Source organism: Stegastes partitus, unplaced genomic scaffold, assembly GCF_000690725.1.
Source record: "Stegastes partitus isolate 25-593 unplaced genomic scaffold, Stegastes_partitus-1.0.2 Scaffold16, whole genome shotgun sequence".
In the NCBI taxonomy this organism is placed as follows: domain Eukaryota; kingdom Metazoa; phylum Chordata; class Actinopteri; family Pomacentridae; genus Stegastes; species Stegastes partitus.
This window is the reverse complement of record NW_007577747.1, coordinates 378126-391276: the sequence shown is the minus strand read 5'-3', so window position 1 is coordinate 391276 and position 13151 is coordinate 378126. Positions and strand designations below refer to the sequence as shown.

General features: G+C 40.9%; 1 protein-coding gene across 1 annotated transcript; it reads right to left on the bottom strand.

The window, feature by feature from the left end:
* Positions 1–5472: 5472 nt before the first annotated feature.
* On the bottom strand, positions 5473–8140 carry lbx2 (ladybird homeobox 2). The gene is made up of 2 exons (XM_008290888.1): positions 7471–8140; positions 5473–6688 (listed from the first exon to the last, which is right to left on the bottom strand). The coding sequence occupies exons 1-2, from the start codon at positions 7793–7795 to the stop codon at positions 6225–6227; spliced, it is 789 nt and encodes a 262-aa protein (XP_008289110.1). The 5' UTR covers positions 7796–8140; the 3' UTR covers positions 5473–6224.
* Between the last annotated feature and the right edge of the window lie 5011 nt (positions 8141–13151).

Genomic DNA, 13151 nt, shown 5'->3' with positions numbered 1-13151 from the left:
CTTTGTTTCAATGACTGACGCAGTGTTTTCATCAACATAAACTCTGCACACATAAAACGCCTCAACATGGAAACAGGTTGTTTAACATGCATCACCTGACTGATGCTGAACGGTACCATCATATTACACTGAATACAAACTCATGGTTGCTTCATGGTCGCCACATTAGTCCTCATTGCTTCTAGAAGAATCTCTTTAGCCTGAACTTTGGCATTTTATACGAATTATACAGAATTATAAGGAATATTTTTATTTGAGCAAGATCAGTCGTGCATTTTCTGCTGAATGTGACAATAAGGAAAACTGCATTAACTTTCCCTACACTCTGATCCACAGTCAGATAAGAGAATTACTATTTACTTTTTTTCTGCAATTGGGTGCCACAGTATCAACACTATTCAGTTGTTATTCAGGTTGCTTACAAGCCAGTTCACACAAACATGTAAAAGCGACTTATTTTTAAGCAAACAGCCTACAATCTAATATATCTCCCCTTTATAGATTGTGTTTATCACAGAGTGCTAATGTACATTTACATGTTTTCAGCAGCGATATTGAAGTTTTTCATGTGAACAAAATCTTAAATTACTGTTAGCAAAGAAACGACTTGATTCCGAATGTGAAGCGCCAACGTAAAAATGCTAAAACCACTGTTTGCATTAAGCATTTGACCTCTCTTGAGTTAAAAGTGGAATCCGTTTTGGCAGCAGCCGGAGCCCTGAGCTCGTGTGGATACGTCTGTGTCAGCTTTATGCATCTGGACGCTGCATATTTCTCCATTCTTCTGTACAGAGCTGCTCAGGCTCCGTCAGGTTCCATCGGGACCGACTGAACCGTAATTTTCAGGTCTTGCCAGGAATTCTGGACTCTGACTTGGCCAGTCATTGTTGTTTTAAAGCCATTTTTGTCCACATTTGGCTTTAAGTTTTGGGTAGTTGTGTTGCTGAAATAATGCTTCTGCTGAGTTAGTCCTTGTGCAAACTGGAGCAGATTTTCCTGAAAGATTTAGATTTTGACGTACGAGGTTTTCTGAGGTCTGTTGCAGAGAAGAGACTCCCATCATCAGCCCTGCTTGCTAAATAGCACACTGCAGTGTTTTGATTTCACTAAACATATTGTTAAAACTTTTCATTGTAGAATTTTCTTTGACTAGCTTCACATGGTGCCAGTTTCTTGCATATTAGCAGTTTATGTGCCTCCTATCTGGACCATGTAGCTGCTTCAGATCTCTTGGTTTCCTCCCTCATACGCTCACAGGCCTGCACCAGCTAGATTTACAGCTGTGCCATGTCCTTTCCATTTTTATAATTGACCTTACTGTAATCTGAGCGATATTCAGTGCCTTGGAAATGTCTTGCGTCCCTCCCCTGCGTGGCAGCTCTCAGTAAACGCGTCACAGATAGTTCGTAATCTTACATTTGGGATTATCCCTTCTAGATACAGGTGTATTTAAAATGACTTGTATATACGTAAGTCGGTTTATTGTGCGACTTTTAAAAACTCTGCTAAGGATTCTGGCGTGTGCCAAACTAGGGTGGAAGAAAAGTTACTGATTTTGTGTTTTATGTTCATTTAAATCCCTCTTTTGCTTTTATTTGGCAGTGAAAGCCTCATTTTTATTCCTAAAAACAGAACATTGAATAGTTGTGATTCCATATTGTAACTTAAGTCAGCTGGTCTTCACCCTTCGGGCCACGAGGTGAGTTTGTTAAAAACTGTTTCCAAGATCTAAAACCTTTCAGTCTCATCATTTTAGATCACTTGTACTCGGGGATTACTCTTTTTTTGGAGACTTCAGGGGAAACTTTAACAATTAATCATTATATTTTCATTTCCAAACAGGTCAGAAATGAGGCTGAGATATCCAGCGTTCAGTCCTTTGTATAGCTCAAACTGCTGGAAGCTGTTTCTCAATAATGCAACTGGATAACATACTTGGTTAGATCCTGCATGTCTGACAAATGACCATATCCATCAAACACCACGCTCCCGGGATTCCTTTTATAAACTTGTGGTCGGTAAGCTCAACTTCAGATAACTCTCGTGAGGGTTTTCTAGACTCCAGAGAGCTCCCCCTCCACAGCCACAGTATACAGCTGCTTCACTGCAGTTCCCTTGATGAGGAAACTGACCAGTAGAGCGAGCGCCTCCTTATCATGACGGACTGTAGAATCTATTAAGCCTGTCATTTCACCTCATCTTTTAAATGTGACGCTGACTTTGAGATATTTTATTTTCAAACGCTTCCAGAGGAAACTGTGGAAAACTTTAGATGCATTGCTCCTTTAAAATCTCTTAAAGATTTCATGTGAACACATTGTGTCCATTTAGACCCACGACCTCTTTATCTTTGCTGGATTTCATTGATCATTGTCAGGGACTAACTGTGTTGCTCTTCCTGCTCAGACACCCCTCCCCGATGAGCACTAGGTGGCACACTTGGTGCTTTTCAGGCCTGGGATGAGCTTTGATGTGTGATCTTGTCCAGAGTGAAAGGAAACTCTCTGATAACCTGACACTGGCTGATAATGTATACAAGGCTTGTATCTTAGTCCCTCTCCACTAAGTAGATGGTGGTGTCGCAAGCCAGCAGCACTTTGCTTGATTGGAGTTTCTTAAATATCTTTGTAGAGGAAGGTCAAAAAACAAAATATCACAGCGACACAACAACGGGGTGACGTGGTTTCACTGACATCTAGCTGGTGTTGGAGCTCAGAGACAATAACCAGTTTTTCCAGTTTGTGTCTCTCAAAGGTCAAAGGTTAGAAATGAAGTTTGGGTTTGATATGAAAGAAAACCCTGTCTTCATCGAGGGCAAAACAATTTTTCCATTTCATCATAGAGGTCAGTGACCTGCAGTGAGGCGGCTGTGGAGCAAAAGCACTTTTCTCAGGTCTGATGGTGAGATGCTACAAACTGAGATCAGACCACTGGGTTGAATTCTCCAAAACTAATTTCTGCTTTGTTTGGGAGGAAGATTTTCAAATATTTTTCTAATAACCTTGATAACATCTTAAACATTAACATGTTCCAAATCAGGCCCCTGTGGCCTCGTTTCCAAACGGAGGATAAAATAATGTCAACGAGAAGCTGCACGCCAGCCAGCAGCAGCAGCACACACACACACACACACACACACACACACACACACACGCACACACACACTGACACACACGTCCACGTTATGGGTTTCACCCTGCCACACTTCTAAAGCCTGAGCATGTCCCCTCAGGGCACTGTTATGTTGCAAAAAACAATAATCCCCCGAAGCTGTGACCTTTAGGCCCAAAGAAATGTTTTCAGCTTTCTGTTGGAGCGCTGGCTTAGATCGCAGCTTGTCTCTTGTGGCACTTCTGGATTCTATTTTCTCATTAAAAGAGCAAAAATAAAAATGTGCATCTAAATGTGGAGCCAGAGAATGAAGACCAGTGATTTTGAAAGTCCAGCAGCTGCTCATGTGTGTAATTCACCAATGTCACTTAAAGTAGCAGCATTTCACATTTAAAGGGAAAGACTGTCAGATACACAAAATATAGCTATGACCGTAGAAAATAAAGAGTCAGTTATTTATGCTGTAATTCAGTTAAGAAATTGTATAATAATAATTAACCAGATTTTAACAGTACAATTAATATGTTAAAATATCAATCTAAGAATATGATAAAGGATTAAAAGTGTGGTTGTTACAATTTTTAATTAAACCGTTATTAAGCCAGTATTTTCCCCAAAAAGAATCTTCTTAATTCTTAGTAAATAAAATAATAGAGTTATAACAGGAGTTTCAGCACTACAGCGGTTTTCCACTGATTCTCATTCAAAGCTCCATCCTCTCCATGTTCCTGCTGCCAGCCCAGAGTGTCTCCAAAATAGAAGGCCTACTTGACTTTTCAACCTCCACGATTCCAGCCGATTACTTCTATTGTGTTCTCCAGCCTGCTTTGTTTCTCTACAACTAAAAAGAAAAAAAAGAGGGGGGAAAAATCGGTCCTAACAAGCCTCTTGGTTTCCTTTTTAGTTTTCACATTATATCAGATTTATTTTTTTTATTCCCAGCGTAGTGACAGTGAGAGGGCCTGATTCCATTTAAAGCAGTGCGTTTTTCTAATCATCCACAGCAAACTGCAATTTTGTAAAAAAAAAAAAAAATCTCTTCAGTAATGATAAAAAAAAAATGAAATAGCGAGTTGATCTACTTCTTAAATATAAAGTGTTAAACGCTTTATAAAAAGTTTATTAAAATGTAAAAGTCTGTATTATAGGATAGGATTCCATTATTATTATTATTTTGAATTCTCATAAAAATCGATTGTCAAGAAAATAAAAAAAAAAACGTGAATTATTTTTTTGTCCCTCAAATAACCACAGCATTTCCCACTTCATAATGTAATACCAAAGTAATAAATACCACAAGTTAAGGTCTCTGAATTAACAAATAAAACGAGTTTGAAATATCAGGTACATGGTGCGTAATTGTGTGCGTAAAAGGAGCCATAAAATCTAACCTGCAGGCCGGTTTGTATTGAACAGCAGTGTCAGTGAAACCTGTTTTGGAATAAATAACAAAAAAAAAAACAACAACAACAACAAAATGCTGCAATGACACCCACGTCCCTACCCACACACACACACACACACACACACACACACACACACACACACACAACTTTTGATCCCGTTACAAAACTGTTGCAAATGGTCAGCAGCAGCAGCAGCAGCAGCACGTCGCGTTTCCACTGCCTCCCATTGAGGTTTATTCATTAGGATCCTCACACTCACCCATTTGCTATTCATGGGAGACTTTTTCTTTTTTTTTTCTCGCTCTTTCCAAACAAACCCCGAGTCAAGAGTGGCAGATGCGTGCCATTATTGCCCACGGCTCGGTGGAAGCTGTTTTATGTAAGGCAAAGGCGGGTTAACCTAATCAATCATGTCGACTAGTTGTGTTAAAAGACGATTCATGGAAGGAGGAAGAAAACATATGGCGCAGGGGTGGAGGCAAGGCTTTTCTTAACACCGCAGCCAGACCGGGACCTTCTTGTGACAAGATGTATTCAAAGCCGAGCGAAAGAATGGGAATAAAGGCAGTGGACGGCTGCTAATTGAAGTCATGGCACTTCAAGGCTGAAAGCAGGGGTCAATTATTCAAAAGGTCCCGAATTTACCAAGCGAAGCAGATTTTAGGGTGAATATTCCATGTGTTTCCTTAATCTCCCTTAATCTCCAAACGTTATTTTACTCTTATAATAAACATATTAAACGTGTCTTTATCTCATAGGATTCCTGTAGAGATTTACACAATGCAGTGAGAGGACAAGAATTCTTTTAGCACCATTTTTGTGTCTCCAAAATTTTTTCAATTCCTGATTTAATCATAAAAAAAAAACCTTCTACTAATTCATCCCTCAGGTTTTTCCATTGACTTATTTTTGATATGATCTTCTGCACAATCACACATCCAATCGCGCCGAAAGCTTCTTGAAATATCATATAACCTTTATTTACATAGATGCTGATTAAATAGAATGTTACAATAAAATTATCGCATAGGATGTTTGATCTATATACAGAACTCAGAGCGTGTAAAAGTTTGCAGTCGACACTAATCGTGGTGCCTTCTTTGCGCAGCGAATAGGCCTGCATGCTTGCAGAGGCACCTTTCTCTCAGGACGCAAAAAAAAAAAAAAAAACCGTCTACACTTCAGGTGGGATGGCCTGACACATCGAGCCCTGGATGTGTGTGTTGAAACAAAATTTTAAAAAAAAGAGGGAGGGATGCGATTTAAATATTTGGCAGATCCGATTCCTTTAACAGAAAAAAAAATGTGAATAAATGGCAAACAAAAATAATTGCACAACTTTTTCATCCCTCCCTTCAATGTGTAATATTAAAATGTATATTAAAACGTTTACACAGTTTTCAGTCTTCCAGTACCATAACAGTTCGGTCTGTCTGGAAAGGAAACCAAATATTCCTCAAGATATTGTGGTGGAACTTAAAGGACAGACTTGGAAGGCTTTACAAGTCCGATTAATAAATTAAAATGGAGAAAGAAAGAAAAAAAAAAAGAAAAACAGGAAGGGGAGAAAAACTTTCCCGAAGTGTTCGTATATGTATATATTCTCCTTTTGTCAATATCCGTGCAAAAGTTTGGGAAGAAAAATGTCCCCTTTTTCATTTTCTTTATTGTTGTTGTTGTTTATGAAAATCACAGAGCCCCTGACTGTCAATCGTCCACCTCGATTTCCTCGTCGTCCTCCGAGAATTCATCCGTGGTTTGGTCTCTTGACGAGGAGGGGGACTGTGGGAAGGCTCGGTGTCCTTGAGAGGTCGGGGAGACGCTGGGCGACCTGGCCTCGGGGCCCCCACCCTGGGGATCCTCTATGTTTTCCATGGTGACGAGCTTCTGCAGGGTCTGTGGGGTGATTTTCTTTAGCGACTCCACGTCCGCTTTCATCTCCTCCAGGTCCCTCTTGAGTTTGGCCCTGCGGTTCTGAAACCAGGTGATGACCTGCGCGTTGGAGAGTCCCAGCTGCTGCGCGATTTGGTCACGGTCGGCCGGAGAGAGGTACTTCTGGTACAAGAACCTCTTCTCCAGCTCGTAGATCTGGTGGTTCGTGAAGGCCGTCCGCGACTTTCTCCTCTTTTTCGACGTCTGCCTCTGTCCAAAGGCGTTTACGTGCTCACGACCTTGGAGGGGATAGAAAAGGAAGAAAAAAAAAACATAGAAGATGAAACAGCCGCCACGGTCGCTTCCCCCCAAAACTACAGCAGCAACAGAGAGCTCCGCGGTGCAGGCCTGACCTCGGTTCACAGGCTGCATTTGTCCTTTTACTCAAAACACATTTTATTTTATATGACTTTACTATCAGACTAAACCTTACACTGAAGCGTAAAGCCCTCCTGGTTCCCACTGACACGATCACTTTCATGTGCTGTCAACGTTGTCAAAAAATTATATTTGCTCTGAAAATGAGCAGAATAATTGTTCAGCTTCCCACCAGGTCTGGAACCAAGCGAGAATATATCCAAATCAGAATCAGTAAACACCCACGTGTCTGCAGTGCAACAAGAATTTGCTGCAAAATAAAGCAAAATTTAACTTAAATGTATGTCAGTCATTTTTTATCCAACGTAACAGTGCATGCAGCGGGCCCTTAGAGCTAATTCGCTTTTTTTGGTGACAGGTTGCAGCTAAGTTTGTTATCCAGTACATCAGCCAGTTGTATCTTTTATATGCAGGCATATTTGCATGCGTAAATGCTCCATTTCTCTGCCTTATCTTGTATTCTACACACATTCCCACACAGCTGTCCTTGCATGTCTACATTTAAAGTCAAAACAAACCCAGCTAGCAGCGATAACAGCTGTGAAACTCACAATAATTCCGCTTGTTTCACTTCAAAAATCACCTGCATGAATAATCTGTCCCCCTAAAAAAAAAATCACATTTCGCTTATGAAAGTTTTTACCTTCTGCTGCCTGGATAACGCTCACTTCCAGACCCTTGAACGTTTTGCTGGCCAGCTCCTCCAGCGCGCACAGCGGAGAGGACGGCGTGGTGATCCCGTTCCTCGCCGAGTTGGAGCCCGTAACTTTCTCCAGCACTCTCGGCGGACAGATACTTGCGACCGACTTCTTTACGGAGGGTTTGTTTAGGATATCCTCAATACTGAACGGCGTTAGCGGTTTGTTGGAGTTGGCCGGTGGCGGCAGCTGGTCCAAGGGAGCCCGTCTCCTCTCCTCGCCGCTGGTCTGCAACACAGAACCTGCCTTCATGTCTTTACTGGAGGTCATCGCAGTCCCGAAGAATCGCTGCTTGCAAAAAAAAGTTGGCTATTTCATTCAAATGGCGGATTTCAGCGTCCACAAGTTTTCCTCTGGTGTTCGGAGTTCTCCTCGACCTCCACTATATTTTGACACTTAAAGCCGAATGCTGCAACTTAGCTCGCCTGAGAGCTTTCCTCCAAAATAACCATGCTTCGGGCGTAGTTGTAAAGGCAGCCGGACTGTATTCCCCTCAGAGAGTCGCAGGTCCTCTGCCAAGCTCCATGTAGATCTTTAGGAAGTAACAGACTGGAGGGGGTGAATCCCTGCAAGGGGAAAAAAGCTTTCTCGGGCACCAAGAAAAAGAAAGCGACTGCTAACGAGTTATTGTTGATTGGGCGAAGTTCAATTAGAGAAACACTACACTACTTGCTGACCCGCTGCTGCGTCTTAAAGGGCCGGACCATAATAACTAATTGGACGTGGGGAATAGGAGGAGTCTGTTGCTGCCGAGGAGAAAGATGCCCTGAAATGTTTATGCATCTGTTTCCCTCTGCTGGTGTGTTCTTCTAGAAAGGGAGAGTTGATGGCCATTTAAAATACTGCCACCAGCATCATTCTATTATGGAAAAGTTTGGAGGAACTCTGAGCCAACAATAGTCTCCAGCCGTGATATTCATTTGATCGTTTTCGTGCGTAATTACGCACAGCGCATTTGGCGTAATGTGCACATTAGGCACTGTGTTGCATAGGAATTTGGATTAAAAATAAACGTTCTGACCGCATTTAAGGACTTGATTTTAAAGCCAGTTTAAATTATTTGTCGACAAATAACATGACAGGCGATGGATTGATATTTTTGTTTTTTGAAGTGTTATCACAGGAAATAGTTCCGCTAATCATTTTCAGATGATTACAGCTAGCAGTGATAACCACATGGAACATGTATATTTTATATCACTTTATTCAGTGCTCAGATGTTTATATAAAGCCTTGGAAAAAATAATTTCTTAAATTTTCTGAGAGAATAAACAAAAAATGGTTTTCTAATTGAAAAACAAAGAAAATCAAGGAAGAAAGAAAATCACTCGGTTTGAGAGTTGACTTTATTTTGTTTGTTCATTTTTAATCGGGCGGTTTGTTTATTTTCTGTGTATTTTCTGCTGTTCTTCCAGGTTGTGTCACCCCTGCCCCAGTCTGTCCCTGCAGGTAAGATCCAGAGTTCCAGTGTAATTTAATGCGCTAGCGTGAAACAAGCGTATAATAAAGGTGACGCCGTGCTGTGGCTCCGAGTCTGAGGATGGAGAATGTGAATTTTACTGAAGGAGGTTTAGGATGTAAAGAGAAAAGCGGATTAGAGAGAGAAAACGGGGACGAAATGGACGCCTGGGAGAGCAGCAGGTACGTCTGTTCAGAGGAAACACACCTTGTTTTATTTAAAGCTCGTCTTGTAGCACGTTTGCTTGTTGTCCTCACGTGGCTCAGATATTCGTTTTAACAATCGCAAAGAAATAGATCAAATGTTTGTTTTTGCAGCTGTAGGAATAAATAAAGATTTGTGAGAAATACACCGTTGTTTAGCTGAAATGAAAACGGTACCACCTTGAAAATCCAACAACAGCAAATAGAAATTTCTTGACACAAAATGGAACAAAAAGCTTCTCGTGATAAATGAAGCCCACGGTTCGGCAGCTGAATTATAACCTGCGCGCAGTACCACCTGCTGAAACCGAGCAGAGGCTGAATGAAAGAAATACCGGAGAAAATACAGTATTTTTTAAAGCACAATCATATTTTCCTGACCCCACTGGGTAAAGCCTGCCGCCCATGAAGCCACTGCGGAGAGCCTTGTGCCAACAGGAGCATATGGTGACATTGGTTTAGGGACAGAGTTATAAAACAGCAGGAAATTCTATTATCTGCCTTGGAGGTCCACCCTTTGTGGCTGCTTTGAATACATATTTCTCCATAACGAGCAGGAGTTTGTGGGGATGAATTTAATTAGGGAATTTTGGACAGAAACGCGGCGAAAGTGCAGGTAGCTGAAAAGATATTAATATCACAATGAAGGTGATTTAACGTGACACTTTTGGGCTTGGATTCAAAATTAGGTTGAAATTTAAAAATGTTACAGAGCAGACTATAGTGGGCAGACGTGGGTTGATATTTTGTGCATTTTGTTGCATAAATAGATAATTATTTAAATAAAAAAGCGAAAATACAAAAGGTGATTTTACAGAAAAGGCTAAATAAATGTAAACAGATATTTTTTCTTTATTTGGATGTTTGAGGGAAAACAATCTTGTGCTTATCTGAATATATTTTTTAAATGTCAGGCCTGTATCATCTTGTGTGAGAAGGAGGAAAGCTTCACCTGCACATTTACAGATATGATCTAAAAACGGATGAAGCTGCCATGGGCTCTGCAGACCGTCCGGACCTGCGCTCTGTAGATTATTAACCTCAGATTTAAGCGTGAATAGCTCCAAGACCTCCCCAAACGACGGTTCAATGGGCTTTAAGGTCTGAAGTCAAGCTTGTCCGAAAGTTTTTTTTTTCTTTCTTTCTTCTCTTTGGCTTAATTTAAACGTTAATTAGAAGCAGAGCAGCTGACATCATCCATCATCAGCTCTTGAAGGATTTAATTGGATGATTCGCTTCGATTTTACCTCCTATCAGCACCTCCTTCCTCCAAAACGTTGTCAGCTACATTCAGTCACTTCAGAAAATTATTATTAGAATTTTCTCCCTGTGAGGAGCAATTTATCAAACAGTAGCACGGCTCTTTTTCATTTCGTTTTTGTTTTTTTTTCCTCTTTTCTCTTACATTTAAAAATCACAGGTCTCCTGGTAATAGTCAGCGGGGCCAAATGTGCACCGTTCGTGTCGTCCCTGAGCTCGATAAAATCAAAGCAGTGGGAAAACTCCCACCCGGTGGAGGCCAGCCTTTCTCTCATTAATCACCGAATTAATTCACTGCGGTGCAGAGCGAATATCGAGGAATGCTTCAAGTATCAAATTCAGCCTCCACCGGAGACTCAAAGAAGGTGGTGACAAACGCAACAACTGCAAAAATAATCCTGAAAATGTAATTTGTTACAGAGCTGTAACGCGTTACCGCCGCTCATTACTGCACACGCGATGGGCCCTGCAGCTCCAGAGCCACGCTCAGGTGTTCCACACAGGGAGGATAAAAAGTGGCTTTGTAGAGGCTCTTTATGATCTTTATTTATTCTTTTAGTTTTTCAGATTTAGACAAAGTTGTGCTGCATACATGCTTCAAAATAGGACAACACTATGAACACCTACAGGAATTTACAGCAATTTTAGATTCATGGTCAAGCTGCACATTCTTTCATCGACCTTTTTTTTTTCTTTTCTAAGCTTAAATTTCACTCGTGAAAAATGAGCTAAAATAGCGTTTTATTATTAAAGCTTTTACCTCTGTTGTTGTAGGGAACTGAGAAATAGAACAAATTATAAAGAAGCTTTACCACACTATAGAAAATTACAGATAAATATTCACAGTAGTATTTTTTTTAAACAAAAAATATATATCTATTTATTTTTTATCGCCCATAAAAATAACAAACAGGACTATAAATTGAGAACCACACGTTCTCTCAACCCCACTCGGATCATTTTCGTGTTATTTTGGATTCCTATGGTTATTATATCCCCAAAAAGAATAGAAGCAATTTATATTTGTGGAGGCCGTGGAGGCTGCGTTTGCGTGTCCACTGCTGTTGTCAAGAGGCAGCTCTCATTGCGCAGCGTGTCGTCCTGTATTATGAAACAAAACAGCTGTAAACGCCTCTCAGTATAACATGATACAGGAGAAGGCTGCTCGGGGCGCTGTGGGTGTGTTTGTTTCCATTCTTAACCGAGCTGTTTCCACTGGGCGGCTCACTGAGGAGCTTGATGAAGGCGCTGTTGATGAGGCTCCACTGTACCTCCGAATTACCTGGATCGTGTGTGACAGCGCGCGCCTTTTTCATATCCGGGTGTTTTACTGCAATACCAACAGCTACAGGTCAAAACGTGAAATATTTCTGTGGACACAACGAAATCAAAAGATTATTTTTTTAATGACAGGTGGGCTGTATGGTGAATAAGAAAAAGAACAGCACACTGTATAGAGTAACAACACGTAGAGTTGTTTAGAGGCATCATATTTTTATTAAGAAATTCCCCCAAAAAGTTAAAGTGAAGATTTGTTTTTGTCCGTGCGTAATGCGGAGGGCATCCTTCAAACTGCCCTCATCCGACGCGTCACACCTGCCCCGTAGCTGTGTGTGCGCGCGCATCCCAGCATCAAATTACTGGTCAGTGTTGATAGTCGTGTAACTAGAGGAGTTTGTCCTTTCCAAGCCGTCCACAAACGCACCGTTACAGTTTGACGTCGCTCCATCGGCTTAGACGCACAGGTGTTGATCTTCTCTCCGTTTGGAGGTGATGCGTCGCCAACGCGGTGACGTCGTCACTTCTCATTGGCCATCGCAGCAGTCTCCGTCCGAGACCATTCATTACATCACTTCTCCTCAGGGTTCAGTTGTGTCAGGATCATAGTTTTTGCCTTAATATGTTTTGTCAAAAGCTGCTGATTGTTTTTTATTTTTTTTTAAAGAAACAGCAGCGCAATGACTAGTGACTGACAGCATTTTATTCTTTGATCAGTATCAGACTGCGGATCATCAAAGTAACAGTTTACAGGGATGTTGAACTTGCTACTGATGATGTAGATGTCAGATCAGCTTCTATCCTTTTTGTGTTAGATTTCCTTTTTGCAGCAGAGCATCAAATCTTTACAGCATCCAGTTTCATATGTTATTGCCCAACCTTTACTCAAATGACACCAGGGCTGCAACGAACTGTCCATTATTGTAGCAGTTATTTTCTTGACTCAATAATTCATGATTTGTTTGCTAAACATCAGAAAATAATTTGAAATTCTCTTTAAAATTTCCAACAGCAACGGGCGACACATTCAAACTTATTTTGTCTAACAAACATGAGGTCATGCATGTAGTGAATGTTAGACGGTTTTGCTTGAAAAATGATTGAAACAAGTCAGAATATCAAAAATAAATAGACAAATCAAAACGTGTCAAAACAAATATTGGCTGAATCTCTGCTGAAACTCTATACGCCACCCTTGACCTCTTGCATATAACACACTGTGTAAAATAATGCTCAGAGCTGAAGCGTGCTCTTTGGATTATTTATATGTACTCAGGCACTTCAGCTTATGAAGTGCAGTTTTTGTCTTAATGCAGTAAACTGTAAAAATGTAAAAACAAAATTTCGACACTCTATATGTTTTAACGGTCCTTGTTCGAGCTCAGATGTCAGTGAAGTAAAGCGGAATGAACCCGTTCTGAAAAGG

What these genes read in the sequence shown, in the direction of transcription:
- lbx2 (XM_008290888.1), bottom strand. Translation starts at nt 7,795, where the DNA reads ATGACCTCCAGTAAAGACATGAAGGCAGGTTCTGTGTTGCAGACCAGC. An exon ending in CGTTATCCAGGCAGCAGAAG is followed by an intron (nt 6,689 to 7,470) that starts GTAAAAACTTTC and finishes ATCCCCTCCAAG; the next exon opens with GTCGTGAGCACGTAAACGCC.